The sequence below is a fragment of the Panthera tigris genome, chromosome A1 (genome assembly GCF_018350195.1).
Source record: "Panthera tigris isolate Pti1 chromosome A1, P.tigris_Pti1_mat1.1, whole genome shotgun sequence".
NCBI lineage: Eukaryota > Metazoa > Chordata > Mammalia > Carnivora > Felidae > Panthera > Panthera tigris.
The window spans coordinates 135,704,312-135,731,831 of NC_056660.1; the positions used below are offsets into that span (position 1 = coordinate 135,704,312).

General features: G+C 40.8%; 1 protein-coding gene across 1 annotated transcript in view; it reads left to right on the forward strand.

Annotated features, from left to right (window-relative positions):
* MCCC2 (methylcrotonyl-CoA carboxylase subunit 2) overlaps positions 1 to 27,520 on the forward strand; it is a 71,751-nt gene that overhangs the window by 25,705 nt on the left and 18,526 nt on the right. The window contains exons 7-10 of the mRNA XM_042988022.1: positions 14,060 to 14,173; positions 21,633 to 21,697; positions 26,683 to 26,782; positions 27,143 to 27,238. Coding sequence (XP_042843956.1) covers positions 14,060 to 14,173; positions 21,633 to 21,697; positions 26,683 to 26,782; positions 27,143 to 27,238 — 375 coding nt within the window. The remainder of the gene's footprint in view (positions 1 to 14,059; positions 14,174 to 21,632; positions 21,698 to 26,682; positions 26,783 to 27,142; positions 27,239 to 27,520) is intronic.

Consider the following 27,520-nt stretch of genomic DNA (forward strand, 5'->3'; position numbering starts at 1 on the left):
GATTTTTTTTTCCCCCCACAGAAAGTGCCTTAAGGTCAGATTATTCTCTTAATTATGGGCATGCTTTTATGTTTTAATAAAGGCTGTTCACTAAAGGAAAAGAGTTTGTCAAAAGAAAGGACACTGAGTAATTGGTTTTTTTTAATTTTTAATTTTTTTTACATTTATTTATTTTTGAGAGACAGAGCATGAGCAGGGGAGGGACAGAGAGAGAGGGAGGGAGACACAGAATCCGAAGCAGGCTCTAGGCTCTGAGCTGCTAGTACAGAGCCTGATGCGGGGCTCAAACCCACAAACTGTGAGATCCTGACCGGTGCCGAAGTTCAACGCTTAACCGACTGAGCCACCCAGGTGCCCCAGTAGTTGCTTTTTTAGGACTACACTTTGAGACATTCTGGTGTCTGAATGAGGAGACATGAGCAAAAAAGATTGTTGTAGCATTGTCCTAGCAAAAGTTAACAAATGACCTACATGACCATTATTGGGAGATGAATAATACCATTTGTAGCTGTTAAAATGAATGAACTAGAGTTGAACTAGAGTTGCACTCATCAACATAAATAGTCTGTAAAAATAATAGAATAAATGCATAGTCATTTGCTTTGTATGTAAATGTTAAAACCATCAAAAAAATCTATTACTTTATCTTAAAATGTACATGGGAATCATACACAGAGCTTTAGGACAATGGATACCTTTGAGGCGGGAGGGAGGAGAAAGGGGGGAAGGCAGGAGGTTTCAACTATTTCTGAAATATTTTATTTCCTTAACACAAATCTGAAGTAAATTTGGCCAAATGTCAAGATTTGTTAAGACTGGATATTAGGTTAAAGTATTTATTATTCTGTAATCTTTAATCTGAAATACTTCATAACACCAATGCTTGTGCTTTGTTTATGTTTTGTTCCTGAATTTCTTAAGTTTGTAGTGTTTTTAGTAATATTCTAATGAATTAGCCTTTTCTCACAGTTATGGTATCTCATCTTTATTTTCTATTGATATAGTGCATTGTTGGCATTTATTATATATTTTATGTTATGCAGTGACTTTGTGCTTTATATATCTAAATAGAAACTTTAGCTTTGCTCACTTGTGCACAGAGGGTCCTTGCATTACATAATATGTAATTCTTACCATGGCATTTTGTTTTATAGGGGACATTGGCCCATCTAATCTGATATTATAACCTGTATAGTTGTACCAACCTTAATCTTATATTAGTTTCCTAGGGCTGCCATAACAAATTACCACATACTGGGTGGCTGAAAAATAACAAAAATTTGTTCTCTCAAGTTCTAGAGGCTAGAGGTCCAAAATGAAGGGGGCAACCTCACTGGGCTCTCTGAGAAGATCCTGTCCCTCGCCTCTGCCAGCTTCTAGTGGCTCCAGGTGTTTCTTGGGCTTGTGACTGTATGACTCTGATCTCTGGCTTGTTTGCCTTCTCCCCTGTGTGTCTGTGTCTTCTCTCTCTTAAAAGGACGCTTGTCATTGGATTTAGGGCCCACCCATGTCATCCACAATGATCTCATCTCAAGTTCCTTACCTTAATTATGTCTGCAAAGACTCTTTTTCCAAATAAGGTCATAATCAAAGGTTCTAGAGATTCAGGTGTAGACATATTTGGAGGAGGTGGGGGCATCAGTCAACCCACTATAGATGTGTCAGCTGGCATGCTTATTCTTTGCCCTGTCTTTCCATTCGTGTAGCTTGTAAATAATCAACATGTAACAAATATTTATGGTGGACCTACTGTAACCAGGCTCTGTTGGTGAATAAAACCAGGTATGATCTCTTCTCCTGTGGAACCTAAAGCTTGAAGTGCTTTAAAAAACAGGTCTTTTTAGGGGTGCCTGGGTGGCTCAGGCGCTTAAGCTCTTGATTTCAGCTTAGGTCGTGATCTCATGGTTTGTGAGTTTGAACCCCGCTTCGGGCTCCATTTTGACAGTGTGGAGCCTACTTGGGATTTTCTGTCTCCCTTCTGTCTCTGCCCCTCCCCTGCTCGCTCTCTGTCTCAAAATAAATAAATAAACCTTAAAAAAATGTCTTTTTAAAACTAAAAGTGTCCATATATTTTTGAGTAAGTAGTACCTGCCTATGATTAAAAAATCTGAAGTGTCTAAAGGGCATTTGAATGCTTTCCTTTTTCCTATTTTAGTTTCTTAAAAATGTTAACATCAGTATTTCTTTGAGCCACTTCTCTTAGCATTTCTTTTCTCTGTTTTACTCCAGTAGGAAGTTCAGGGCAAAGGTTTACCTCTATTCTTAGAAACCTCTTGGAATTTGAGGAAAATTTCCAATTTCTCTTGTGTACTAGTTTCCATAGTGCCTATTCTGATCTTTTCCCCAGTAAATGAGCCCTAAACCCGATGTCTGCACTGTAGCTGTTGCTTCATACTTAACTGAAGAAGTCAGGCTGTGTGCGAGCACTTTTGTACTAAAAACTTTGTGACTTTGCCTTCTTTTATCCTAGAAACAGTTGTCCCTCTTCCTCTCCAGGGCTAAGCTTTTCATTTATAATCCTAATGCCAACCCCTCCTTTGTGCCTCATCATTTATTCCTCTTCTCTCTCTTACTCTAATATTTTCTCATCCACTTTTTTTTCTCACAGTCAATAACTGTGTTGACTTCTTCTGCATTTTTTTGTTTTATTTATTTCTTTTGAGAGAGAGAGAGAGAGAGAGAGATTGAGATTGTAAGTGGGGAGGGGCAGAGAGAGAGGGAGACAGAGAATCCCAACCAGGCTCTGCACTGTCAGTGCAGAGGGGATTGAACCCACCAACTGTGAGATCACCACCTGAGCTGAAATCAAGGGTCCGATGCTTAACTGAGCCACCCCATGTGCCCCAACTTCCTCTGTTTTTAAAGGAAAAAGAAAAAGCACCAAAAGCCGTGACAAAAGAAAAGGACCTTTGCTAGCTTCTTCTGTTCCCTGAAGCTTCCCTCCTTCCCTGGATCAGCAGACTCCTTAAAAACTGACCTAGGACCTTTGTTCCTGACTGTTCACTCCATAAAACCTACTGCCTTTGGAGGTCCTACTAGCCTCCTAGAGACCAGATTCTTTTTTTTTTTTTTTAATTTTTTTTTTTTAATGTTTATTTATTTTTGAGACAGAGAGCATGAATGGGGGAGGGGCAGAGAGAGAGGGAGACACAGAATCCAAAACAGGCTCCAGGCTCCGAGCTGTCAGCACAAAGCCAGACGCACGGCTCGTACTCACAGACCGTGAGATCATGACCTGAGCTGAAGTCAGACCCTCAACTGACTGAACCACCCAGGCACCCCTAGAGCCCAGATTCTTACTCCACATGACCTCTTTTGTTCCCTTTCCTGAAATCCTCCTTAGGCTTTGTGCCACTGGCTTTCCGTATTCCCCCAGGCTCTCCGTTTAATCCTCTCCACCCAGGAACTTGTCCTTAATGGTTTCATAAACTCTAATGACATCCCTTTCTTATCCGTGATCTTTCCTGACCTCTCTCTGCACTTTGGGAGGTTCTCCTGTCTTTGTGGATTTCCCTTTGGTACTTAGGGGCTCCAACTAGACATTGAGCACATTCACTTCTCTACTGACGGTTCTTTCACCCGTGTCCCTGTTTGCTCTTGATGGTACTTCCTTCTTGAGCTTTTCCCTAGGATTGAAACCTTGGTGTCATCCTTGACTCTTGCCTGCTTTATCCCCTACCTGCCCCTACCTGATCATTTTGGTAAAAAAAAAAAAAAAATGTATATATGTGTGTGTGTGTGTGTGTGTGTGTGTGTGTGTGTCTATATATAGATATATAAATCTGTCTGTCTATATATTTCTCATCTTTGTATCCCCAGGAGCTCCTCTGGTGCTGGACAGATAATCAATACATAATAAACCTTTGACAAAGACCTGTCGATTTTTACCTTTGGATTGGCCCTCTCAGCTCCATTCCTACTGCCATCACCATGGGTAGTTTGGGCCCACATTACTACTTAACAGTGTGGCACTACCTTCACCTGCCTTGTGTTCCTGACTACCTAGTCTTTCCTTTTCTGTCCACTGTACATGTTACTGTAGCATTACTCTTTATCTGGTTCCTGGCTCAAAACCATAATTTCTACAAAACAGACTTCAGACTTATTAGCCTGGTACATAAGACCCCTTGTGGTCTAGTTCCGATCTTAAGTTCTGGCCTTACTGCCCACTGTCAGTCTGAACCACTCACTGTTCTTCATATGTACCATGGCCTTTCATGACTGCTCAGGTCCATGCTGGGCCCTCTCTTCCCCATTCCTTGCAGTCTAAGTCTCCAGTCCATTTTCCAAATGCATCTCAGATGCCATCTCTTGCAGGAAGGCTTCTCTTTGAGCTATACCTTAATAATGACATATATTCCTTTTATCTAGATATATCCTAATTTCCCTCACTAGACTCTAAGCCTCTTGAGATAAGAGACACCATCAGATAAATCTTTATATCCTCACACATTTCCCTGAGAAGGTACTTAGTCAATATTTATTTAAAAAATGAAACTCTTGGGGTGCCTGAGTGGCTCAGTGGTTAAGCGTCCCAACGTCAGCTAAGGTCATGATCTCATGGTTCATGAGTTTGAGCCCTGCATTGTGCTCTGTGCTGACAGCTCAGAGCCTGGTGCCTTCTTTGGATTCTGTGTCTCCCTCTCTCCCTGTCCCTCCCCTGCTTGTGCTCTGCCTCTCTCTGTCTAAAAAATAAATAAACGTTAAAAAAAAAAAAAAGAAGAGTGAAACTCTTTATGACTATTCAAGTGATATCTGATGTACTGAGTATATCTTACATTTTAATGTATGTTTTATTATTTACTGAGGCCTTGGTTTGGATGGATAAAAACAAGTTCTTATACTTTATTTTTTTTAAATTTTTATCCATATACTTTATTACATGAAGCAATCACTTGTTTAACTCCAGTTATATTACATGTGCATTTTGATAGGGAACTCTAGCTTCTTTATTTGTTCAGTTCCTTCTTTCCTCCCCAATGTTGGTTTTTATTTAATGTTATTAACCTTGCCCATTATAGGTCCACTTATCCACTTATTTCTAAGATACATGTCTCTTGACAATCATATCTCTGTTATTTCCTGTATCTTTGCAGTGGTAAAAATGTGGACAGATTTTTGCCGACCTGGAAGGTTTAAAATTTTTGTTTTTGCTCTCAAGGAGAAAAGGCAGTTACATAAGACACCTACCTACATCTGTATTCTCTTGTCATCTTTCCCTCCTTTCTGGTGTATTTTAGAACTTGTTTTTTTGTTTTTGAAGTTTAAAGACTTGGCATACAGGTGTCTGGTGGTCTTACTTGGAGTCTCATGTCCTGAGGATACCTCACCTGGGCTTTCTCTAAACCTGTGGCTGAAGTCTTGATAATCTTGGAAACATTGCTTCTTTTTCTGTATTGTGGCTCCACGTTGCTGGCTTTTGAAGTGTGAGGCATATAATTCTCTTCAGAGGAGGGATCTTTGTTTTCTTAGGTCTCACATTAGCATTAATTTTTAAAATTAGTGGACGGGGTGCCTGGGTGGCTTCGTGGGTTGAGCGTCCTACTCTTGATATTGGCTCAGGTCATGATCGTGGGATCAAGCCCCGCCTTGGGCTCCATGGTAAGCATACAGCCTGCTTAACATTCTCTCTCCCTCTGCCTCTCTCCCCTGCTCACGTGTCTCTCTGTCAAAAAAAAAAAAAAATAATTTAAAATAATTTAAAATAATTTAAAACTTAGTGGTGGTCTGGTCTAGCTGGATCTTTGCCCTGCTGCATCATCCTGTTTGACTGTAATCCTTTAGTGCACCAGGAACAAAATGTTTCCACTGTGACTAACAGTATATTTCTTCTGAAATAGTCGTTATTCATCTAGCCATGTGGAGGTGCAGCTCCTGTTTTTCCTTCGCGTGTCTGCCTGTTTGTTCTTCTTTTGGAGATGTATTTAAAATTATTTCAGGTGTCCGTGCTTCCTTCTCTCCTTCCCTGTCCCCACTTCCACCCTCTTGGCTTAGCTCATTATTTTTGAAATTTATTTTCTTTGCTTCAGATCATGGTAATTGTTTTGAGGGACTTAGTTAAGACAGGCACTGTATATCTTTTTTTTCCGTTCAGAAAAGTTGGTTTTATTATTTTTTAAATATTTATTTATTAAAAAAAATTTTTAACGTTTATTGATTTTTGAGAGACAGAGAGAGACAGAGCATGAGCGGGGGAGGGGCAGAGAGAGAGGAGACACAGAATCTGAAGCAGGCTCCAGGCTCCGAGCTGTCAGCACAGAGCCCAGTGCGAGGCTCGAACCCATGAACTATGAGATCATGACCTGGGCCAAAGTTGGATGCTTAACCAACTGAACCACCCAGGCACCCGAAAGGCGGTTTTATTAAAGAACACGGATAAGACCCATGGGCAGAAAGAGCTGCCCATTATTTTATTTATTTTATTTTTATTTTTTCATGTTTATTTATTTTTGAGAGAGAGAAAGAGAGCATGAGTGGGGTAGGGGCATGAGAGAGGGAGACACAGAACCTGAAGCAGCCTCTAGGCTATGAACTGTCAGTGCAGAGCCTGATGTGGGACTTGAATCCACAAACCATGAGATCATGACCTGAGAGCCAAAGTCAGATTCATAACCCACTGAGCCACCCAGGTGCCCCAAGGGCTGCCCATTATTTCAAAAATGCATTTCAGCTTGTCCATGTTGTCAAATAGGGCCTAGGGAACAAAATCACTGATTGCTTTGAGGCTGATAAAAAGGAAGAAACAGGATATTCTGGATAAGGAGGACTTTTTGTTTTCTGTGCACATTTTAGCCTATCTATTTAGCACAGATAAGCATGAGTATTCTAGAATCAGTGGTGTGATCGGTCAGTATAATTGATTGTGATTTAAATTTTGGAGAGTTAATGAACTGATACGTGAATTTTATGCCTTTTTAAAAGTTTTTTTTTTTAATTTACATCCAAATTAGTTAGCATATAGTGAGTGCAACAATGATTTCGGGAGAAGATTCCTTAATGCCCCTTACCCATTTAGCCCATCCCCCCCTCCCATAACCCCCCAGGAACCGTCTGTTTGTGCTCCATATTTAAGAGTCTCTTATGTTTTGTCCCCCTCCCTGTTTTTATATTATTTTTGTTTCCCTTCCCTTATGTTCATCTGTTTTATCTCTTAAAGTCCTCATATGAGTGAAGTCATATGATACTTGTCTTTCTCTGACTAATTTCACTTAGCATGATACCCTCCAGTTCCATCCACGTAGTTGCAAATGGCAAGATTTCATTCTTTTTTGTTGTTGTTGTTGTTGTATCTTTTTTAATTTTAAAGATTTCATTCTTTTTGATTGCTGCGTAATACTCCATTGTGTGTATGTAGGTGTATATATATCACATCTTCTGTATCCATTCATCCATCAATGGACATTTGGGTTCTTTCCATACTTTTGCTATTGTTGATAGTGCTGCTATAAACATTGGGAGTGCCTGTGTCCCTTTGTAACAGCACATCTTTATCCCTGGATAAATACCTAGTAGTGCAATTGCTGGTTCGTAGGGTAGTTCTATTTTTAGTTTTTTGAGGAACCTCCATACTGTTTTCCAGAGTGGCTGTACCAGCTTTCATTCCTACCAACAATGCAAAAGAGATCCTCTTTTTCCTCACCCTCGCCAACATCTGTTATTGCCTGAGTTGTTAATGTTAGCCATTCTGACAGGTGTGAGGTGGTATATCTCATTGTGGTTTTGATTTGTATTTCCCTGATGATGACTGATGTGGAGGGAGCATTTTTTTCAGGTGTCGGGTGGCCATCCGGATGTCTTTGGAGAAGTGTCTATTCATGTCTTTTGCCCATTTCTTCACTGGATTATTTGCTTTTTGGGTGTTGAGTTTGATAAGTTCTTTGTAGATTTTGGATACTAACCTGTTATCTGATATATCATTGCAAATATCTTCTTTCATTCTGTCAGTTGCCTTTTAGTTTTGCTGATTGTTTCCTTCACTGTGCAGAAGATTTTTATTTTGATGAGGTCCCAATAGTTCATTTTTGCTTTTGTTTCTGTTGCCTCCAGAGACGTATTGAGTAAGAAGTTGCTGTGGCCAAGATCAAAGAGGTTTTTGCCTGCTTTCTCCTCGAGGATTTTGATGACTTCCTGTCTTACATTGAGGTTTTTCATCCACTTTGAGTTTATTTTTGTGTATGGTGTAAGAAAGTGGCCCAGGTCCATTCTTCTGCATGTCACTGTCCAGTTTTCCCAGCACTACTTTCTGAAGAGACTGTCTTTATTCCATTGGATAGTCTTTCCTGCTTTGTCAAAGATTAGTTGCCCATATGTTTGTGGGTCCATTTCTGGGTTCTCTGTTCTATTCCATTGATTTGAGTGTCTGTTCTTGTGACAGTACCATACTGTCTTGATGATTACAGCTTTGTAGTATAGCTTGAAGTCTGGGATTGTGATGCCTTCTGCTTCGGTTTTCTTTTTCAAGATTGTTTTAGATATTTGGGGTCTTTTCTGGTTCCATACAAATTTTAGGATTATTTGTTCTAGCTCTGTGAAGAATGCTGGTGTTATTTTGATAGAGATTGCATTGAATATGTAGATTGCTTTAGGTTGTATTGACATTTTAACAATATTTGTTCTTCCTATCCAGGAGAATGGAATCTTTTCCATTTTCTTGTGTCTTCTTCAATTTCTTTTATAAGCTTTCTATAGTTTTCAGTGTATAGATTTTTCACCTCTTTGGTTAGATTTATTCCTAGGTATTTTATGGTTTTTGGTGCAACTGTAAATGGGATCGATTGCTTGATTTATTTTTCTGTTGCTTCATTGTTGGTGTACAGGAATGCAACCGATTTCTGTGCATTGATTTTATATTCTGCAACTTTGCTGAATTTATGAATCAGTTCTAGCAGTTTTTTGGTGGAATCTTTTGGGTTTTCCATATAGAGTATCATGTGACTTTTATTTTTTAAATGGAGGCTCTGTAGGTAGAGGAAGAAAATGTGATATAGGCAGTATTTGCTTTCCACATTAACTTGAAATCGAAAAAGAAGAGAGATTTAAAAACATATTATACTTTTAATGGCTTTTCTACCAAGCAACTGAAACGTTTCCCCCCTGTAAGTTATATTACATTTATCACCGTGTACCTTTGAACTGGATAGTCTTCTGCAATTTCTCAGTGGAAGGATAGAGGTCTAGAGGTCACACAGCTTTTCAGAATTAGGTATAAAACCTCTTGACTCTCTCTCAGAGACCCTTTCTGTAGGGCAGCCTGCTGACCTACAATATGTAATTTGGTTTTGGTGCAATGAGAACCAGTCTCTCTTTGTTTAGGCAAGACCTGGAGGGTAATGAAATTTTGTCTGAAGTTTTTGCAGACTCTTACTTCTGTTTTGTAGAATCTCATTTCCTTTTTTAAAAGAGTTTTTTATTTTTTGTTTATTTTATTTCTACTTTTTTAAGTTTATTTTGAGAGAGGGGAGGAGAGAGAGAGAGAGAGAGACAGAACACAAGTGGGGGAGGGGCAGAGAGAGAGGGAAAGAGAGAGAAGCCTAAGCAGGCTCTTGCCACCAGCGCTGACTCTGATGTGGGGCTCGAATTCATGAACCGTGACCTGAGCCAAAATCAAGAGTTGGATGCCTTACCAGCTGAGCCACCCAGCGCCCTATTTTTTATTTTTTAAATAGGCTTTATGCCCAGCACAGAGCCCAACATGAGGCTTGAACTCACAATCCTGAGATCAAGACCTGAGCTGAGATCAAGAGTCAGGTACTCAACTGACTAAGCCACCCAGGCGCCCTGCATCTCATTTCCTGTTACTCAAAATTTCTGTTTGTGCCTTCTGTGGTAGTGATGGCAGGCAGTGTTATAGTCAGTTACACATCCTTCTTAGCCTTCTTGCTGCTTTCTTGGTCTTGATTTAAGTCTTGAGTCACCATGGACCTCCTCACCCTGTGGGAGAGACCTCTTGGCTTGTCCACATTGCAGGAAGCCCACCTCATGGGTGACTGGGTGGACTGTAGCCTCTCAGTGGAGTTCTTGGGACTTGTCCTGTGTTCTGATGCACATGAGAGTCACTCTAATGTCTCCCCTGATTTGGTGCATGTGTTGTGCCCCCAACACAAGCCTATACCCTGAGTGTGCTCAGTATACGTTATGTTCACACCTCTTACTTATGTCCTTTTAATGTCTTCTTAATAGAGAAAGCAGCAGAATTTTCTTCCTTGGGGTCTACATCATTTGTCCAGCATGGTTCAGCGTGAGATTCTTGTTGTACCACAGACAAATGCTTTGGGACAGGGAAGGCCGTTAGAGCTGTTTGGCCCTGGGATTCCTGTGCTTTGTGAGAAGAAGGAGCAGACGCAGTGGCAGGGCTCTTTTTGATGGACATTCACCCTGTTCTGCAAGTAAGCGAATGGCTTAGAATTAAACGATGAGAAGAGGACATTCTGCAACGGTGGTGACTTCTCTAATCTAGGTTCTTTTATTTAATTTTTCTTTTATCAGAATTTGCTTTAGAGATGCTAAGTTTAATGTCTATGAGATACTTGTGACTAGCGTGGCCTGTTTCTTTTTTTTTTTTTTTTTACATTTATTTATTTTGAGAGAGAAAGAGAGCACGTGAGCAGGGGAGGAGCAGAGAGGGAGAGAGAGAGAAAATCACAAGATGGCTCCACACTGTTGGCACAGAACCCAACATGGGGCTCAAACCCACAAACCATGAGATCATGACCTGAGCTGAAACCAAGAGTGGGACACTTAACCGACTGACCTACCCAGGCACCCCTAGCCTGTTTCTTATTGATAAAATTTGAGAATTTTGATTCTTATATACTTAATAATTCCAGCTCTTTTTTAAAAAATTTTATAATAGCTTTATTAAGATCTAATTCACGTACCATACAATTCACCCATTTAATATGTACAGTTCAGTGGTTTTTAGGATATTCCCTGAGTTGAGGCAATTCTAGTACATTTTCATCACTCCAGGAGGAAATGCCATATCCATTAACAGTCACTGCTTATTTCAATCCAGTCTCTCCAGCCCCTCGCAAGCACTCATCTGACTCTGTGATTTGCCTATTATTCATTTCATGTGAAAGGGATCATATAATAAGTGGTTTCTTTCATTTAGCAAAATGGTTTCAATGTTTACCCATGTCTTTTGGTTTTTCATTACTCTCTGGGATGGTATAGCATTCTGTTCATGGACTGTCTCCCATTTCTGCAATAGGGGAATGGTTTACTGAAGGGCAGCAACAACAAAGAACTTTTTTTTAAAAGTATTTTCTGTTTTTTTTTGTTTTGTTTTTGATGTTTATTCATGTTTGAGAGGCAGAGACAGAGTGTGGGTGGGGGAGTGGCAGAGAGCGAGGGAGACAGAATCTGAAGCAGACTCCAGGCTCTGACTGGTCAGCCCAGAGCCTGATGGGGTCTCGAACTCATGACCTGAGCTGAAGTTTATTCATGTTTGAGAGGCAGAGACAGAGCACAAGGTGGGCGGGGTGGGGGGGGGGGAAACAGAGAGAGAGGGAGACACAGGGTCTGAAGCAGGCTCCAGGTTCTGACCTGTCAGCATAGAGCCCTATGTGGGGCTCGAACTCATGAACTGTGAGATCATGACCTGAGCTCAAGTCAGACGCTCAACCGACTGAGCCACCCAGGTGCACCAACAGCAAAGTACTTCTAAGCAAAGACCGTCCCAAGGCTTCAGATGTGCTTCAGTTGTAGTTACTTTAGATGCTTTTTGATCTCTGCGATAGTTATCCGTTGCTGCAGAACAGAGTACCCCAAAACTTGGTAGTTGAAAGCACCATTTTTTACCTCACAGTTGCTATGGGGCACAACTCTGAGCACAGCTGAGCCGGATCCCCTAGCTCTGGGTCTCATGTGGCTGCAGTCCTCTTCAGTCTCCATTAGTAAGGGTCTGCCCCGGCTTGCTCACGTGGTTGTTGGCATGATTTAGTTCTCTGCAGGTCTCACTCATTTTCTTGTAAGTTGTTGGCCAGAAGCATGTCTAGGTTCCTTCCCAAGTGGGCATCCGTATAGAGTAAGTTACCACATGTCAGCTAGATGCATTAGGGTGAACAGGCAGGTGGGCAAGAGAGGGAGCCAGCAAGGTGGAAGACAGAGTCTCTCATAACTTGATCACAGGAGTGACACTTGCTATAATCTATGTATTAGAAGCATGCTACCAGATTATATAGGACGCGGATACCAAGAGTCAGGGATCGGTGGAGGCCATTATCAGTTCGTGTAAGAGAAGTGGATTGTTGGTTTCCTTGGCTTTGGAAATGCTTTGGAAAAAACCGCATCTGAAGTGCCCTTAGGAATATGGCAGAATTCCCTAGCATAGATGCACTAGTAATTTGTTAGCGATTCACTTGTGAAACTTTTCTACCAAACTGATAGGTCTTTTCTCCCCCTGAGATGGCATGATGGCATTCAGCTTCATTTCCCTCATTTTTATCTTACTACCTTTTGACAAACAGATTCTTCTTTCCTTGTTTACCAGCTACCCTGCCTCCCATCCTTGGTCTCTGAATATTTGCTGACAGTTGCTATTGCTTTCTTTTGCTTTCAGTTTGTTTTCATGGAACCCTGCTATGCCTGTTTAGTTCTTCAGGGCTTTGAAATTTGTCCCTTTTTAGATTTTTACTTCACTGTGACTCTTCTCTACTTCCTTGACTTTTATTTTTTGGTACTGAAATAGTTTGAACTGTATCTGCTGTTCGTGTACAGAGAACAGGCTGATAAGGTGAAATCGTTTCCTTTACTCCTGATAGAACCTTAAAAAAAAGCCCATAAAATATTTCAAAAATGCAGAAAGAACAGAGAATAGTTTAGTAACAGAATGGAACACTCATGTACCCTCCATACGTATTTATGAAGTGTTAAGATCATTTGTTTTTTTCCCTCAGATTTTTTAAGAACTTACTTATTGACAGTTGGTGTATTGGTTCAAAATGCTGTGTCGATGGATGTGTTGGTTATTTGCTATCTTTGTTTTCTTGAACACTGTCACAATGAATGTTTCCGGTGCTTCTTTCCTTGTTCAAGAACTTTTCTAGCCATAGATACTTCGAAAATAAACTTCTGATTGATAAGCAAACACAATGCGTGATAAATACTTGTAATATGTTGGCAGTGCGATTTTGCAGCCATTTTTAATAACATACATGAAATAGGGAAAAATACTTTTTGTGACTGCCATTTAGATGGAAAAATGTTAACTCGTGCTGTCTTGCATCTTTGGATTGATACTAGTGTAGCATTTTCATTTCAAAGTGGGTATTTGTATGACTGTAAGAAAACTGCTAGAATGGATATTGGAATTACTAGCAAAAACTGCTTTCATATGGTAATTTAAGAAAATAGCCATTACATACTTTTAAAAATTTTCTCTGATATTATTTATGCCGACTTAGACATAATCAGCCAAACCCATATTTATTATTCTTTGTGTCTTATTAATCTGTAAGCAAGAGTTGTTTTTAAAGCTTTATTATTGAAAATTTTAAATACCCATAAAAGTAGGGAAAATAATACTGCGAATACTCAGGTACACATCACCCAGGTTGTACACAATTGACTTTCTTTTGAGCAAGATTTTCAACTTTGATGCTAACGTTAGTTTTATATTTAGAACGTACCATATTCAGTGTTACACAAAATATTAACACTCACTTGGAGAATTATTTCAGTATTCCAGTGAGGTAAGTGGTAGTTGTTGAGAAGACATTATTAGTTTCAACACAGTTTTGCTAATCTTTGGGTGGCTTGTGGAGGTTCTCCTCTCAATTAAGTCGATCAGGCTAATGGTCTAAATGGCCAGTCTTCTCTCTCACAGGGAGACTGTCCATAAATTTTGTAAAAAATGTGATCTAAGCCCTTCAAAATGCTTTGATAGAAGTAGTTAAGAAACTATTCCAAACATTCGGAGGACCATTTTTAAAAAGAACTATAGGGACCAGCTAGTAATATCTCCTGGTACTGCAACGTTTATGGAACTGTAGATCCAGAGACTATAATTAACTGTTTGAGCCTTACCTCAGGGGTTTCTTGTCTGCTTGGATTGCAGATAGCGGTGGTCATGGGCTCCTGTACGGCAGGTGGTGCTTATGTGCCTGCAATGGCTGATGAAAACATCATTGTGCGCAAGCAGGGCACCATTTTCTTGGGAGGACCCCCGTTGGTAAGAACATAGTTTTGATTGATTGATTGATTGATTGATTGAAGTAAAATATACATAATATGAATTTTACCATTCTAACCATTTTTAAAGACACAGTTTTGTGGCGTTAAGTGTATTCACTTTGTTGTGCAACCATCACCCCCATCCACCTCCAGCAGTATCTCATCTGCTCTAACTGAAAATCTGTACCCATTAAACACTAACTCCCCATTCTCCCCAACCTCCACTGTCCCTGGCTACTCCAATTCTACTTTTTCTATGAGTTTTACTATTGTAGGTACCTTGTACAAGTACAGTCATACAGTATGTATCCTTTTGTGATTGGCATATTTTACTTAGGATAAGGTCCTCAAGATTCGCTATGTTGTTGCATATGTCAGAACTTCCTTTTTAAGGCTGAGTAATAGTCCATTGCATGTATATACCATTTTGTTTATTCAGTCATCCATCAGTGGACTTTTGGGTTGCTTCCACTTGAGGGTGTTGTGAATAGTGCTACTGTGAACATGAGTATACAAATATATTTGAGTTTCATGCTTTCATTTCTTTTGGGTATATGCTCAGAAGTGGAATTGCCGGAGCATGTAATAATTTTGTGTTTAATTTTTTGAGAAATCATTTCTTTTTATTGCTGAATAATATTTCATTGTATGGATAGGCTGCATTTTGTTTATCCATTTATCAGCTGATAGTCATGTGGGTTGTTTCCAGTTTTTGCGTATTATGAATAATGCTGCCGTGCACATTCACATCCAGCTTCTTTTAAGTTTATTTACTTATTTTGAGAAAGAGAGAGAGCGAGTGCGAGCACATACACACATATGAGCAGAGGAGGGGCAGAGAGGGACAGAGAGAATCCTGAGCAGGCTGTGTGCTGTCAGCATGGAGCCCGACACAGGGCTCCAGCCCACGAACTGTGAGATTATGACCTGAGCTGAAATCAAGAGTCAGACACTTAACTGACTGAGCCACACGGGCGCCCCCACATCCAGGTTTTTGTATGGATATGTTTCCTTTTATAGTGGTTATATACCTGTGAGTACAGTTGCTAGGTCACATGGTAACTCTGAGGTTAACATTTTGAGGAAATACCAACCTGTCCAGAGCATATTTTATATGCCTGGCAACAGTGTGTAAGGGTTCTGATTTTTACATTTCCTTGCCAACAGTTGTTATTGTGTATGTGTTTGATGATAGCCATCCTAGTGGATGGTACCTCATTGAGGTTTTGATTTGCATTTCTCTAATGGTTAATGATATTGAACATCATTCATGTACTTGCTGGTCATTTGTGTATCTTCTTTGGAGAAATGTCTATTCAGATCCTTTGCCCATTCTTTTATTATTTTTTTTTAAGTTTATTTTGAGAGAGAGAACATGCACGTGGGGGAAGGGCAGAGAGAGAATCCAAGCAGGCTCTGCCCTGTCAGCTCAGAGTCCAAAGTGGGGCTTGAACTCATGAACCGTGAGATCATGACCTGAGCTGAAATCAACATTTGGACGCTTAACCAGCTGAGCGACCCAGGCACCCCAAGATCCTTTGCCCATTTGTAAAATTGGGTTGTCTTTATTGAGTTGTTAAGAATGCTTGATATGTTCGGTATACAAGTCTCTTTTCAGATATGTGATTTGCACATATTTTCTCTCTATGGATTGTCTTCACTTTCTTAATGGTATCTTCCTTTGAAGCATGCACAGTTTTAATTTTGATCAAGTCCACTTTATGTATTGCTTTTCTCTTTTTGCTTGTGCTCTTGGTGTCATATATGTGACGGCTTTGCCTATATTGCAAGATCATGGAGATTTAATACTTCAGTTTCTTCTCAGTTTTATAGTGTTAGCTCTTTTAGGTTTGTAATCCATTTTGAGTTCATGTGGGTAGGATTTAAAGAAGGAGTCTGACATTGTTTTGTATGTGGATACACAATTGGCACAGGATCATTTGTTGAATGGCTGATGAAGTAAACTTACTTCTTTTTTTCTTTTTTTCTTTTTTTTTGAGTCAATTCAGTCAACATGAATTTCTTGAGCACACTTTTTTTTAGAGAGAGAGTGGGGAAGGGGCAGAGAGATCTAGGGAGAGAGAGAGAATCCCATACAGGCTCCATATTGTCAGCGTGGAGCCTGACAAGCGGCTCAAACTCACAAACCGTGATATCATGACCTGAGCCCAAATCAGGAGTCAGAGATATAACTGACCGAGCCACCAGGTGCCTTATTTATTTTTTCTTTTACATAAGTTGCAGTACTGTTTGAGTCAGGGTCAACAACAAGCCGATAAATTGTTAGGTGAAAAAAAATAGCAAGGTGCTTGCACATATGTCCACTTTTTTGTAAAATGGGGAAATTATACATTTATGCATATATATAATGCATGTATATGCATATAATGTGTATGCATATAGAAACTCTAGAAAAGATACAGTAAACATGGTTTAAATGCAGAGGAGATGGAATGGGGTGGGAGAGACACTTTTGACTTTTTTTTTTCTGCACGTAAACATTTTGAGATCTTTAGCTCTCTGAGCCTTGTGAAAATACTACTTTTCAAAAAGGTTAAGTTTTTATAAAAAGGAACAATGTAGAATAGCTATGAGAGGTGCTCTAAATTTCTAATACTAGCAATCTTTATGAATCACTTGTAGGGCCACCTATATAATTTGCAGACCTCAGTGCAAAATGAAGATACAGGACCCCTTGTTCAAAAAGGAAGAAAAAAATACTGTTAAAGGTACTAAAATATAAAACATTTTCCTTCTGTCGTACCTTTATCTGTCACGGTGTTTTTTATTTGCTATTTAAGGACATGTTCTCTCCAACATGGAATACACCCTTTCCCTGGCACTCGTGCTTCCAGTGGGCCCACCATTCAACTCCTGATGGACATATGACCTCCAAGGGTATACAGCCTCTGCTCTAGGATGTGCTTGGTATCCAAATGGGCGGGGGCAAAAGGCTGTCCCCTAGCTCCCACCTCCACTGAGTCATCTGCTAGAGAATACACCTCAGCACTGCCAGCCCAGGATCGTGCCGGTGCTGCTGTGCTCCACCCTGAGATGCCAGGGGGTGCATGCCTGACCCCTGATCCTCCCTGTGCCCATACCAGGCCCCCACTGGGGGCAGGTGTAACAGTTGCCATGCAGGGGCAGGGAAGAGCAGATAGGGCAGAGCCCAGTGCCCAGGGATCAGTTGGCAGAGAAGCAGGGAGCCAAGAACCCTTTCCACCGAGGTGGGGGGAGGCAGACCAGGCAAGAGTTCTGAACCCCAGCACATAAGCCCCATCACTGTTCATTTACAGAACACAAATTCAAAGATAAAATTAGAAAATCTGGGGCACCTGGGTGGCTCAGTTAGTTAAACGTCTGAATCTTGACTTCAGGTGATGTCATGATCTCACGGTCATGGGACCTACTTAAGATTCTTCCTCTTCCCTCTCCTGCTCATGTGCATATTCTCTCTCTCTCTCTCTCTCTCTTTCTCTCTCTTTCTCTCTCTCAAAAATAAATAAATAAAATTAGAATTTCAGTAGGTAACTACTGAGCATTAAGCCCTAAAGCACAGGGCCCTTTGGCGAGGGGGCTCCTGCACACCATTAACGGTCACTTGCCTGTGATGCAGGACTGAGGAGTGGATTACGTAATCCTAGACTCTTCCCCATTCCTTCTTTGATCAGCTCCATTCCAGTGTTGTTCAGTAATGCTGTCTTCACTCTGCTGTGCTTGTGTCACAGTCTGGTCCCAGACTTCAGAGGGATAAAGGGAGGGTAGGTGAAGACACAGGTGATTACTACATCTTAGAAAAATGTCCCATTATTTAAATGAAATCTAAGAATGTTATTAGGTAAGAGGAAGAATGTCAAGGATATTCTAGAACTGTGATATCCATATAATGGAATATTATTCAGCCATAAAAAGGAGTAAGTTCTGACACATGCTACAACATAAACCATGAAAGCATTATGTCAGACACAAAAGGAAAAGCATTGTGTAATTCTGCTTCTATGAAATATTTAGAATAAGCAAATATGTAGAGACAGAAAATAGATTAGTCGTTGCCAGAGACCAAGAGGAGGGTAGAATGGGGAGTGTCTGTAATGACGATGGGCTTTCATTAGGGAGTGATGAAACTTCTAGAATTAGGTGGTGTTGATGGTTCCACGTTCTTGTGAATACACTAAAAAACACTGAATTTTATTCTTCAGGTGAGATTTTTGTGGTATGTGAATTCTATCTCAGAGAGTAAGTTTATTGCTTTAAAATTCTGTCAAAAAAATCATCTTTGGTTTTGGAATAGTAACACAAATTTATTATTATTTTTTTTAATTTTTTTATTTTATTTATTTTTTTTTAATTTTTTTTAACGTTTATTTATTTTTGAGACAGAGAGAGACACAGCATGAACGGGGGAGGGGCAGAGAGAGAGGGAGACACAGAATCGGAAGCAAGCTCCAGGCTCTGAGCCATCAGCCCAGAGCCCGACGCGGGGCTCGAACTCACGGACCGCGAGACCGTGACCTGAGCCGAAGTCGGACGCTTAACCGACTGAGCCACCCAGGCACCCCAACACAAATTTATTTTAAAAACTATGTTGAGGGGCGCCTGGGTGGCTCAGTCGGTTAAGCGTCCGACTTCGGCTCAGGTCATGATCTCACGGTCTGTGGGTTCGAGCCCCGCGTCGGGCTCTGGGCTGACAGCTCAGAGCCTGGAGCCTGTTTCTGATTCTGTGTCTCCCTCTCTCTCTGCCCTCCCCCATTCATGCTCTGTCTCTCTCTGTCTCAAAAATAAATAAACATTAAAAAAAATTAAAAAAAAAAAACATTAAAAAAAATAAAAAAAAAAACTATGTTGAAAACAGCTTATGCTTGCTTTGATGTGAAAAACGTGTATTTTCCAAATGGTTGTAATCATTTTTAATAAATTTTATTGAGGATCAGGTAAGCCTGAAGAGCTGCCATTTTATATGTAATAAAAGTCTGAAGGCATTATTCAAAAGGCTTCTGTTATCAATTATTCTTTAATATTTTTCTAGTTATATATGATACCTGTCGTTGGGTAATGAGAGGAGAGAATTCATTCAAAATTTACCTTTGTCTAGTGAAGGGTATACACTTTCAGTAGTTCGTATTGTTTTTCCTTAAAGAATGAGTAAAGATGGGACTGACACCTTTTTGGGACTGTAGGCAGCATGAGAATAATGGAAGAACACTAGCTGTTTTCAAGAGAAAGCTTTTTCTAATGTGCAGTTGCAGTGTCCTCCAGTCGGTGGGTTCAGATTTACCCTGTGCCTCAGCCAGGAGCAATGAGGCAGCCAAAGTCAGCAGTTCTCTTAGACAACTCGACTCTGTTCTGTAGTGTCCCCCTGAAAGACATGGTTACAGGTTTAAAAAAAAAAAAAAAAAAAAAGCAGCAGCAGCCTCATCCGCTTCAGGGTTCTAAATTTTGACACTTGTTTTATTGAAAATTGAAAAAGATTTTGTGCATAATGTGGGGTTGCGTTGCTATAGCTTTTAGTCACTTAAAGTGGCTGGAAAAATGCATAATAATAAGACCAATTTTTGAAGGATCTTTTTGTTCTTCGGTCTTCTGAACTTAATGTTTAGTAGATTGAGCTGTTTTTGATTTTTATCATCTTTGCACCTGTCACAGTATCTGACATGTTGTGGGTGGGTGTTCAGTAAATATTAACCAATGACGAATCCTTATTTTATCAGTTGATATTAGAACCCTGGAGGGGCGCCTGGGTGGCGCAGTCGGTTAAGCGTCCGACTTCAGCCAGGTCACGATCTCGCGGTCCGTGAGTTCGAGCCCCGCGTCAGGCTCTGGGCTGATGGCTCAGAGCCTGGAGCCTGTTTCCGATTCTGTGTCTCCCTCTCTCTCTGCCCCTCCCCCGTTCATGCTCTGTCTCTCTCTGTCCCAAAAATAAATAAAAAAACGTTGAAAAAAAAAATAAAAATAAATCACCATAAAAAAAAAAAAAAAAAGAAAAAAAAAAGAACCCTGGAAATAAGTAAATAGAGCATAATGGTTGTTTATTCCTTTTTTGCAACTTTAAATATCCAGACACCTCTTATAATTAGTTATTGTCTGGGCTGAATGCTATTTTACAATGAATATTTTGGGAAGAAGAGAACCAAGAATTTAGTCCTGTGGGTGGAATAATTGGAGGTGAAAATTTTAGTTACTTTTCCCTGTGCAATAATATTTTATTTAAGACAGAGCTTTTTTTTTTTAATGTTTATTTATTTATTTTGAGAGAGAGAGAGTGTGGGAGCATGAGCAGGGTGAGGCAGGGGGAGAGGAAGAGAGAGAATCCCATGCTATCATTGCAGATCCTGACACAGGGCCCGATCCCACAAACTGTGAGATCATGACCTGAGCCAATACCAAGAGTCAGATGCTTAACTGGCTAAGCCAAGACAGAGCTTCTGAGGTAGGGAGTAAGTCCTTGCTACATTGCAGTTTAGATAAATATTCGTTATTCTAATAAAAACATGTTTCTATTTGAAGAAAAAGAAATCAGTCAACCCAAACAGGTAGGAATCAATAAGCAATTCCTAAGGGATCAGGTTGGCGTTTAGCACTAAATAATTTTTCTTTTTTTTTTTTTTTTTCTGTTAGAATTTCTCAGGCTGTAATTAAGTCATTCGTAATTTATTACTTGAGTTTCTTTCTTTTTGGTCATATTCTGCTGACTCTTAGATATGGTTAATCTTAGAGACTTTTTTTTTTGCCATCTTAAAGGTATTGTACCTTTAAGAGTTTGTGATAATTACTGGAATTTTTCAGGATAGCCAAAAATGGCATTAATTCATTAAATTTATTGAGCATTCAAAGACAAATACATCACAGTTCCTGTTATCAAGGAACTCACAGTATAGAGGAGACAATAGAGACATGTGCAGATTATTGACATACGATCTGATAGGTGCCCTGTTGGAGGTGTATGTGGAGTATTCTTGGACCACAGATGAATAAGCATTGTTCTTTTAATTGCTGTGGAGACTCCTTAATGATGAAGAGGCCTGGGCAGGTCAGGAGAATCCACATAGAGCAGCTGGGGTCTAAAGAATGAAGGGGGATTCCTCAGGTACGTGACAGAGAGCAGGGAGCCCAGGTAGTGGGAACAGCATATGCACAGACACAAATGCTTTGACATGCATAGGTTAGGAGAAGGAGAGTGGGCTTTCTCAGGCCAGAAATACCTCGATTCAACTCAGGTTCTTTCACTTGCTCAGGGGCTGTGAGGAAATTCTCTGGTGACTCTGGGTTCAGATTATTCATCTGTAGACTAGAGACCATTTTATGCAGGTTTGCTAGGTGGGTGGAATAAGAAAACAGAATCTTAGCTCTGTGGAAGAAAGAGTGTTAGCCATAGTCAGGTTAGAAGACTTGCATGGTAGGTAAGCATTCGTATTTCTCCAATGGGCAAAACTCACCCCTGACTTTTATCGCTGCTGTAGGTTAAAGCCGCGACCGGAGAAGAGGTCTCAGCTGAGGATCTTGGAGGTGCCGATCTGCACTGCAGGTGAAACAGAGGCCGTTGTTTCTTTCCAGGATTCACTGTTGCCTGTTTGTCCGTTTAAGAGAAAGTTTAATTATTTTTTCTAAGAGTTAAACTTGCCAGGTCTGACCACAGTCCATTGGTTCTTGAGCTGCTGTTTTAGGGTTCAGTTCTTTGAACTGTAGAGCTGCATTTCTAAGCTAGAACATCAGCTTTTCCGTTGTAGCCTAGAAAGACTGGAGAGACAGGTTTCTCATTTCTTTAACAAACATCCATCAAGCACTGGTTATGTGCCAGACACTGTTACAGGTATTCAAGATAATAAGGTAGACATTGTCTTTGACCTCAGAGAGCTTATTAACATCTTAGGGAGGTGGGTGATAAGTAATTGCCAAAAAATGATATAAATGTGTACATGTGATAAGGTCCACAAAGAAGTATAGGAAGGGCATATAGGAGGTGGATCTAACCCAGTGCCATGCAGGCATTAAGACTTTGTGAAATTAATATTTGTTAAGTGGAGCACAATGTGCTGGATGGTGAGCTGTGATTCAACAACAGACCACGAGAGAAATTGAAATGGACAAGTGTATTACTCACAGAACCTGGAAGAAGTACACAGCATGCCTTGAGGGACCACGCTGGGAGCTGTTGGCAGAGTGCAGACAGAGGCAGAACCTGAGCACATGTTTTTCTTAGGGTCCATGTTGGAGCACTTTGGGGTTCCCAGTCTAGGGCTAGTTTAGTCCATTCAAACCCAAAGATGGGAGTTTCGTTCAGTTCCATATGGGTCTTCTTTAAGGAGCACATAAGACATGCAGGAAGGAGCTGGGAGGCAGGGAGACTGTTGATCACGAAGGTCGCTGGGGGAGTCATATCAGGACTTACACGTGCTTGTGCTCTGTGGCTGCTGTCCAGAGCATGTGCTCGCATGAGCGTGCTGGAGTGAGTTTAAGGTTCCTGCAGGCCACTCAGTCAAACGAAGTAGATGCTGAGGCAGCCATCTACCATGAGGTAGCTTAGCTAAACTCTCAACAGCAGGAAGTGCATAACAGCTGGTTCTCTGGGGGGGGGGGGGGGGGTCAAAAGCTCTACTTTGTGGCACCTGCCAATGCCCCTGATGTAAATTATCCCACCGAGGCTGATTGCAAGGTCCTGAGAGGACACCACTGAGTGTGGAATCAGGAAGAGGTGCACACATTTGGCTCTTGTGAGTCAGTCGTGAGCTGGCTCCATCATGTCACTGGTCTAGTCATTTCGGGTTACAGTTCAGGGCTAAGAAGACTGTCTACCTCCTAGAGTTTTGTGAGGATTGAGATGATACATATAAATTGCTTGAAATAGTACCTTAAGTAAGTACCTATAAATGTTAACTGCTACTATTTTTGTTGTTGTATATCATAACCTGTCATTAAAGAATTTGGACTTTTTTTTAAAGAGAACTTTAAGGAGTTTTAAGGAGAGATATGCTATTATGATATATTTCATCAGAAAAACTCCCTCTGGCTGTAAAACAGAGAGCATTTAGGGATTTGGCATGAGTCTACCTGAGGGACCAATTCGGGGGGTTTTATCAGCAGTATAGGTGAGAGATGCTGGTGGCTATGGTGGTCATGCACGTAGGGGGAGTGACCAGGTTCAAGCTTCCTTGAGACAGAACTGAGGGACTTGCTGATGGATGTCATATAAGGGGTGTAGGAAAGTGGGGTAACATAGGTGATAACTTGACATGGTTTCGTTCCTGAGACAGGGAAGATGGGAGGAGGAGGAGGAGATCTGAGGATGGGGCAGGGGGATCGGGTATTCCTCTTGGACCGGGTAAGTTAGAGGCGCTTGAGACATCCAAGTAGGGATGCTGGCTGAGCAGGCAGTTAATTGATAAGAGTCTGCTCCCAGATCAGCACTGGAGATCTTTAATTGGGAGTTGTCAACATAGAAGTAGAATTTAAACCCATGGGACTAGTTGAGCTAGCTCACCCCAAGATGGGGGTAGATAAAGAAGAGGGCCCAGGACCGTACCCTAAAGAAGCCAGGTATAAATTGCAGGTAGACCTCGTCATCAAGCTCCCTGGTTTGGCAGGTGCATGAACCCCTCTTTGTGCTGCCAGACCTCAAATCCAGAGAGGCAGGAGGCTACGGGAGCAGTCTAGTAGGTAGGAGAAAGAAGACAGGTACAGCATTTCTACTTTCCTGTCAATAGCACCACTGCGCCTTAAGAAAAGTTGGGGAAAGGAGCTACGTTTGCCTCAGTTTTTCCTTCATTCCCTTCTCACTGAGAGCTTACTGTGGTTAGATTGATGGCACTCAGTGTTGTGAGTAACACAGAAAAATTTCAGGCCTGGTCTCTCCCCTCAGGATTAATAATTTCATTACGTAGATAAGAGAAACCAAAGAGCTAAAAAGCAATTACAAAATGAATATGCTAGCTTGCTTCCAGCTTTCCAACTAGAGGCAATAGGAGGAGTGGTTAAGGGAGCGGTGTTGTGCTTAGGACACCTAAGTTGTATGTTCTGCATGCGTGGAACAGAGCACTCGTTTCTTTATGGTGAGCACATGCGTGTAAGCGGACTTGCTGTGGTCCTCTCTGATCGATAGCGTGGGCCGTTGCAGGCAGACGTTGGTGTGGGAGGAGGAGGGAGGGAGGCCGTGGCAGGCAGCCGGGAGGGAGGAGCACGCCAGTGGAACAGGTGGGTGGAATACAAGGTGGACTGCCACTGTTTGTGGTTGCTTAACGGGAGAAGGAAATGAAGATATCATTGGACGAGCAGTAGTGTAAAAATTTTTTTGATTTAAAAAAAGTTATCTGGTGCCCATAAACACTGTAGGCAGTATGCCAAGTTGGGCTGTAGGTTCCAGAATTCATCTTCTGTTTGCCTTACTTACTACTTACTTACTTACTTACTGCCTTACTACTGTTGTGACTGGACCAACTCCGTACTTCCCTGAGCCTCATGTCTTCATGTGTAAAATGAAGATAATAATAGTTCCCACCTCCTAGCAGTGCCTTATGCCTGCTAAGCACCCTATTGCTACTAGCTATTATTATTAATAATAACCTGTTTAAAATCATGAGACAATGATTAAGCGGTGATGGCTTGGTTTTTGTTCTTTTTAACAGTGTAATAGATTGCTTTGGGTTTTCTCTGTCTTTGTAAATACATATATTTTAAAAAATTTCTAATGTTTATTTGTTTTTGAGAGAGAAACAGAGCATAAGTGGGGGGAGGGGCAGAGAGAGAGGAGACACAGAATCCGAAGCAGGCTCCAGGCTCTGAGCTGTCAGCACAGAGCCCGATGCAGGGCTCGAACCCACAAACCATGAGATCATGACCTGAGCCAAAGTCAGATGCTTAACCGACTGAACCACCCAGGTTCCTCTTTGTAAATCCATATTTAAACCTCTTTGATTAGTGGTCCTGAGGAGTTAATTTGACATAAAGACTTTCATTATATAGTGTCTCATCAAAGGTTTCCCTTTCCTGCTGTTTTCATAAATACTAGGCAGTTTTGAAAGGAAAGCATTTTACTGATTTGGAAGTAGTTCCTTCTGCTGCTGTTTGCTTACTGAATTATTACAGTGCAGCTAGAAGTCAGCAGTTATAGCTGGCATTATGTATGAAGCATTTAAAAGATATGGTTAGTTGTAAAATGTCGTATTAAGTTAAAAAAACTGAAGGGTCTAGTACTTGCAGCGTGTGTGGGGCTGTAGCCAGGACTAAACACGGTCTCTATTCTCATTTAGAAACACCCAGTCCAGAGGTAGAGAGTGCCCTGAAACCACCGTGAGAACCCATTTCTAAGAAATATCTATCAAGGGTTTGGCATTTTTCCCTAGACAGGACATCACAATCATCACGATTTAGATTGCAGCAGATTAGTCCTTACTCATAAAATGAAGAAAAATTTTATTTTTCAGGTACATATTTTTGTCTGTGTTTATCATCATTTTAGTTAGTTAAAACATTTTTTTTTAAGTTTATTTATTTTGAAAGAGAGAGAGCAGGGGAGGGGCACAGAGAGAGGGAGAGAGAATACCAAGCAGGCTCTGCACTGCCAGGGTAGAGTAGGGTAGAGGTGAGATTGTGACCTGAGCCAAAATCAAGAGTTGGACACTTAACCAACTGAGCTACCCAGGCACCCCTTATTTATTTATTTTTAAAAAGATTTTATTTTTAAGTAATCTCTCCATTCAACGTGAGGCTTGAACTTCATAACCCCAGATCAAGAGTCACATGCTCCACTGACTGAGCCAGCTAGGTGCCCCTACAGTTATTTTTAATATTATATTACAGAGTCATAGTATATCTACCTGTGAGATAACAAGCCATCTAATCAGAATAAAACTAATAGAGCAAGCCCATGCATCATTCACACCGAACTTGAAATTGAATGGGAACCTCAGTGGCCCTTATCACACTTCTATTATCAATACCCAGTTTTACCATTGATCCAAGGGACAGGGTCTTCAAGCCTTTGTATGTTACCTATAGCAGCTTACTCTTAGGGTGTAACTTTGTAAGGTGCTCCTCAGCTGTCTCTCTGAAATGAGAGACCATAGTTGGCATCTTTGTTAGGAGCTTAGTTAGTTACTGACAAACACTTTGTTGTTATGGACTACATTATGCCATCTGTGGTTGTTGAAGTTTAATCATATACAGCTTTGTTTGAGGTGCATGGGAGGAGCATTAAATAGAAGTCCTCATCAGCAAGGCTCTCTGGTCTAGTAGAAGAAGGTCAAGATTAAGAAATAGAAGGTGTGGATTCTTACACAGCTACTGCTGGTCCTAGGGCAAGGTACTTAATTTAAGTATACCTCAGTTTTTCCTGTTTGTGAAATAAGGATAATACCGTTCTGCCACGGCCATTGTGAGAATCAAATTAGATGACATGTATTGAAGTATTTTGGAAGTGAAATGATGCTATCCTTAAGTGAGAGAAGATATTTGGGGTTTAAGATACTTCTTTTCCTTTTCCCTGTTCTGATTATTTTAGTGTGCTTTACTCTGTAGAAAGTCTGGAGTATCCGACTACTATGCTTTGGATGATACTCATGCCCTTCACATAACTAGGAAGATTGTGAGGAATCTAAATTACCAGAAGAAATTGGATGTGAGTTGGTTATGTTCTTCTGTTTTTTATTTTATTGAAAAGCATTTTGACTTATGTTACCCTGAATAATGTCTTTTTTTTTTTTTTTTCAACGTTTTTTTTTTTTTTTTTTTTTAATTTATTTTTGGGACAGAGAGAGACAGAGCATGAACGGGGGAGGGGCAGAGAGAGAGGGAGACACAGAATCGGAAACAGGCTGCAGGCTCCGAGCCATCAGCCCAGAGCCTGATGCGGGGCTCGAACTCACGGACCGCGAGATCGTGACCTGGCTGAAGTCGGACGCTTAACCGACTGCGCCACCCAGGCGCCCCTGAATAATGTCTTTTAACAGGTTGATGTGGTTGTTTTATATTTCTGCAGGTTTCCATTGAGCCTTCTGAAGATCCTTTGTTTCCTGCTGATGAATTGTATGGAATAGTTGGCACTAACCTTAAGAGGAACTTTGATGTCCGAGAGGTGTGTGGAGTGGAACTGTGAGCTATAAACCATGCTGTCAATCTCATTATATCCATTTGTAAGGCTGCAATCTGTTTAGATAGGTTGGTGCCTTAGAGCCTACTGTAGATCTCAGTAGGGAGTGACATATAAGGGAATGATCTCTTACTAGAAGAGAGAGGGGGATTACAATCCTCTTAATGGTTGGGAAGTTTTCATTGCACAATGATGAAACTTGCTTTGTTCAAAAATAGGACTCATTATTCCTGTGGAACTTAGGAATGATGTAGGTAACTTCATAAT